Source organism: Eriocheir sinensis, chromosome 25 (genome assembly GCF_024679095.1).
Source record: "Eriocheir sinensis breed Jianghai 21 chromosome 25, ASM2467909v1, whole genome shotgun sequence".
Lineage (NCBI taxonomy): Eukaryota > Metazoa > Arthropoda > Malacostraca > Decapoda > Varunidae > Eriocheir > Eriocheir sinensis.
The window spans coordinates 993,068-998,067 of NC_066533.1; the positions used below are offsets into that span (position 1 = coordinate 993,068).

The following is a 5,000-nucleotide window of genomic DNA, read 5'->3' on the forward strand; positions in this document are numbered from 1 at the left end:
TAATAGTAGTAATAGTGATCGAAGGAGGAGAAGGAGGATAAGGAGAAGTAGTAGGTGCATTGTAGTCCGACTCAGATATGAGTTGGGCTACGTGGCGGGCCCGCTCGGGGACTTCCCTGCTCTTAGCGCTGCCAAATCTTATTTAATGTATACAAATTATTTGATACACAATTTCAATTAATACGTAAGTGATGTATGTGTGTGTGTGTGTGTGTGTGTGTGTGAGAGAGAGAGAGAGAGAGAGAGAGAGAGAGAGAGAGAGAGAGAGATGCATTGGTGTGATGCAGCAGGACTGGAGAGAACTTCAATATATTTTGTGTCTGACTATAGCAATAGCAGTACAGTAGCATCATCAACAATACTAACAGCAGCATCAGCAATTACATATTAATATAAGAAGCTACAGCGATAGTTTAAGGATTAGTAATAGCAATAAATGTTACGTTTATTAAGATGATTTATCGCATTATCCATCCACACAGGCACCATGAAGTTCTTAGCCAGGCACACAACCACCACACTGTTGTCAGTCAGTGTCTTCAGCACCATCGTACCGTATCAGTGTTTCCTAAGTAAGTCTGTCAAGTCTGTTTCACTGTACCATGTCTTATTTCCTAATTTTTTCACCATTATTATTATTATTACTATTATTATTATTATTATTATTATTATTATTATTTTTATGATGATGATGATGATGATGATGATTTTCCTGCATCAAGTCAGTTATTTCCTTTTTTTTTAACCAGTGGCTGTCTTATTTTTATGGAGGAATCTCTTCTGCATTTAGGAAGCAGGAAATCTTTTGCATTTCTCGGTGGACGGTAGCCAACATGTAGAACCCAAGTCTAAGGTTAGAAAAACAATATTTCTTACTCCTTTTTTCCAGCTGCCGCTTCTCCAACGCTTTGCAGACGAAGGAAAAAACGCCGTGATCTGCTGCCCGTTGTAAGTCTGAGCTCCATCGGTCTCACTGATGCTCTCGGTTCTTCACTTGACGAAGAATCTGTTGACGCGGTGGAGGAGGAAGTGAGTCCAAAACCCAAATTTTTCTTCACGGTGGTTCGAACGTCGCAGTCTGTTGTCACTATCACTTCCACCTCCACCAATATCTCCATCACCGTATCTGCCTCAGCCTACTGCACCTACCCCGGATTCACTGGGCCTATCTGTTAGCCGGTCCTGAACACTCCTGACTCCTGAAACGCAAACCTAGATAAGAATGATGCAAATGGTCTTTAAAGTTTTTATTTCACTGTAAATAATAATTTGTATTTTTATATATGTGCCCCTCACATAGCATAAGGAAAACAGGTTGAAGCAATATTGCGTGTTTCCCTCTCCAACAACTGATGCCATGAGGGTAAAAAAAAAAAATGAATACTTACCTTGCTTGTCTTCTCTTTAATATTCTCTCTCTCTCTCTCTCTCTCTCTCTCTCTCTCTCTCTCTCTCTCTCTCTCTGACTCAACGGAGATCACAAGCTGATAAAGGCATGTGTAAGCAGGGGACACTCGCGTTCTCCCCCTTGGCAATCCTGCAACAGGGACGACGGTGGCGTACCAGGCGGCGTTCATCTAACTTGTGAGGGCAACTGTGTGAGCTGGCACCCGCCCGAGACACATCGATGTTTGGGAAAATGTTAGCATTTTGTGGTTTGTTGCAATGTGTATTGCTTCTTTACTGTCATTTATATAACGATCGATTTATTGATTTGGAATGCTTACTAAAATTCTAAAGGGAATAAATGAGTAAATAATATACACGAGTGTCGCTCGTCATTGACAGCTGCACATAAGTGTCGCTGGTCACCGACAGCTCATACCTACCTCTTCACTTGAAACACGGCCTCTGACTGTGGTTTGGATCTTTATCTAAAACTACAAACACCATATGTTCATTTCTTAACCACTTGTAGGCTGTAACACAAATGCAGCCTCATCCAGCAAATCGGAGAGTATACACCTGTGTCGATTTTTTGACAGCAAGAGAAGCAGCTATAGGAAGAAAAAAAAGTCCGCAAGGCGCTGCTCCGATGAAAGGAAACAGAACGAGAGGCCAAAAAAGAGGTCAATTTCGAGTGAAGAGGTGTCATGAGACTCTTCACTTGAATGAGTTTAAGTCGTAGGCAGATGGAAATACAGACGAAGGAAGGATATTCCAGAGCTTACCAGCAGAAGGGATAAAAGAGTGATAAAGATGCTGGTTAACTCTTGCATAAGGGATCTGGAATGCATAAGGATGAGCGGAGGGGTCGCAAGTTCAGAAGAGCAGTTAGCATGAAAGTATCGATAGAAAATAGAAAGAGTGCAACATTGCGGCGGGACTTATGAGGTAGAAGACTGCTAGTAAGAGGAAGGGGGATGATGAAACGAAGAGCCTTACGGCCATACCATACATCTCCCTCAAAACCTTCCTCTTCCTCTTCCCTTAAACAGTGTTCCCTTTCTGCTGGATACTACGTATAATTTAATCTCGACCCCTTCCTTCGCTAGAGCTTCTTCCAAGTTGGGTAATTGGTAGCCTCTGCAAACATCTCTCCATGGAAATCTTGATAACTGAAGCATTTTACATACAATGGTGTGATTATACTATATAGTATGATTATACTTTGGTGATTATACCAAATAAAATGGTTCATTGAATGGTAAATATATAGTATAATTGCGTACATAGCGTGAGTGATAGGGTTGGCATCCCTGCGCGGCCCATTGTTTCCACCCCTCCACTGCTCCATGCACTCAGTCCAGGGCCTAGATTCACTAACGAGTTAAGACGTTCGTAAGTCACAAAAAATGTCTTAAGGCAACCTTCGGCTGCTTTGGGCTATTCACTAAACAGTTACGACATTCTTACAGGCTTGTCTTGGGGGCAGGGGGGCTATAGAGTGGCGAAGGGGGAGGCGGACTTCTTATAAAGTATTACCAAATAATGTATAAAGGGCTCAATGTATACGTAAGAATACGCAAAGACTATATATATTTATCAACTTATATATTATCCCTAACGATTTTCCGGCGCATCATACATGTGGGGGGATAATATAGAAGTTGATAAATATATACTATAGTCTTTGTGTATTCTTACGTATACATTGAGCTCTTTATACATTATTTGGTAACACTTTATAAGAAGTCCAAGACAAGCCTGGGGAACTGAGGGGGAAGCCAAAATCACTAAAAAAGGGCTTCCAAAATTTCCCTAGAAAAATCCCTAAATGAAGGAAAATTCCCTAGTCTCGAAAGTAAGGAAAGTACTAACTATAACCTAACAGCCCCCCTCGCCCCCCTGCTAGCCAAGGGGGGCTGTGCCCAACTCTGACACCCCCCCCCCCCCCACATGTATGATGCGCCGGAAAATAGTTTTTTTTTTTTCTTTTTGGTGGGGAGCATATTTAAACTACTCCAACCGAACTTTACGACCTGCTAACGAGGGGGCTTCGCCCACATCGACCCCCCTCCTAACCAAGAGGGGCTGTTCCCCTCCTGGACCCCCCAAAATGTAGGGAATTTTCCTTAATTTAGGGATTTTTCTAGGGAAATTTTGGAAGCAGGGGGGGTCCAGGGGCAGCCCCTTGGTTAGGAGGGGTCAGGGGACAAGCCTCGTTAGCAGGTCGTAAAGTTCGGTTGGAGTAGTTTAGATATGCTCCCCACCGAAAAAAAAAAAACACGATTTTCCGGCGCATCCCCCCTTGGCTAGCAGGGGGGCGAGGGGGGCTGTTAGGTTATAAAGTTGGGACTTTACTTACTTACGAGACTAGGGAATTTTCCTTCATTTAGGAATTTTTCTAGGGAAATTTTGGAAGCCCATTTTTCAGTGATTTTGGCTTCCCCCCCAAACCCCGGTTCCCCACAGTTCCCCAGGCTTGTCTTGGGGGGTAGGGGGGGCTGGAGTGGCGAAGGGGGAGGCGGACTTCTTATAAAGTATTACCCATTATTTATATTAACCATTGGATATAATTTTCCTGATCCAACAGTATAAATACTTCAATTAATATATAATATTTATCTATGTTAGCGGTAGTTATTTTGATGACAGGATCAGTTACCCCTGCAAAGTTGTAGAAAATGAATGTTAATGAAACTTAATTGAGAAAACGTAAGCATAGATATATATGGTAAACAGCAATTTCTTAGTACCTTTTTAATAACATATTTCTCAAATATTTAGGCTATATTAATGTATACTATTTGCCAACTCAACACTGCCTAATTTAAATACATATCCTTAGCAATCAAAAAAGCGCAAAATCTGACTATATGAATGAGTGACAACATCAATAAGTTATGGTTTTCTAATACATTTTATATGGAGAGAGTGAACCAGATTGTAGGTATACGCCGGTGCATTTTGGGTAAAACAAATGCATGCTTAGTAATGCGAGGACCACGTACAATTGAAAATAGAGGACCACGTATATACAGTTGAAAATAGAGAGTCAGAGTTGAAAATAAAGGGTCAGAGTAGAGAATAGAGTTGGAAATAGAGGGTCACAGTTGAAAATAGAGGACCACGTACATAGCTACAGTTGAAAATAAAGGGTCACAGTTGAAAAGAGAGGATCGCAGTTGAAAATAGAGGACCACGTACTTATGCTACAGTTGAAAATAAAGGGTCACAGTTGAAAAGAGAGGATCACAGTTGAAAATAGAGGACCACGTACTTAGCTACAGTTGAAAATAAAGGGTCACAGTTGAAAAGAGAGGATCACAGTTGAAAATAGAGGACCACGTACTTAGCTACAGTTGAAAATAAAGGGTCACAGTTGAAAAGAGAGGATCACAGTTGAAAATAGAGGACCATGTACAGTTGAAAATAGAGCGTCACAGTTGAAAAGAGAGGATCACAGTTGAAAATAGAGGACCATGTACAGTTGAAAATAGAGCGTCATAGTTGAAAATAGAGAATCACAGTTAAAAATAGAGGACCACGATTGAAAACAGCCCGGGAGGCTTGAATTTGAAGTCTTGATGAAGCCAAAGCCGAGGGCCGGCCGGGGA

The 5,000-nt window shown here is 41.6% G+C and overlaps 2 protein-coding genes across 9 annotated transcripts in view; both read left to right on the top strand.

The window, feature by feature from the left end:
* The window catches only part of LOC127003204 (uncharacterized), a 3,307-nt gene extending 1,315 nt beyond the window's left edge, over nucleotides 1-1,992 (top strand). Inside the window, exons 3-4 of one of the 2 annotated variants that reach the window (XR_007756998.1) lie at nucleotides 483-572; nucleotides 890-948. Coding sequence is in view for 1 of the 2 variants with exons in the window: in XM_050869576.1 (XP_050725533.1) it covers nucleotides 483-572; nucleotides 890-1,176 (377 nt within the window). In the remaining variant the exon portion in view is untranslated. Of the gene's footprint in view, nucleotides 1-482; nucleotides 573-889 lie in introns of both variants that reach the window. The other variant, XM_050869576.1, reaches the window with a different exon arrangement.
* Nucleotides 1,993-4,979: 2,987 nt separating this feature from the next.
* LOC127003205 (myelin expression factor 2-like) overlaps nucleotides 4,980-5,000 on the top strand; it is a 76,532-nt gene continuing 76,511 nt past the window's right edge. For all 7 annotated transcript variants that reach the window (XR_007757001.1, XR_007757000.1, XR_007756999.1 and 4 more), the window contains exon 1: nucleotides 4,980-5,000. This exon is cut by the window's right edge and continues 147 nt beyond it. The gene's annotated coding sequence lies outside the window, so the exon portion shown is untranslated.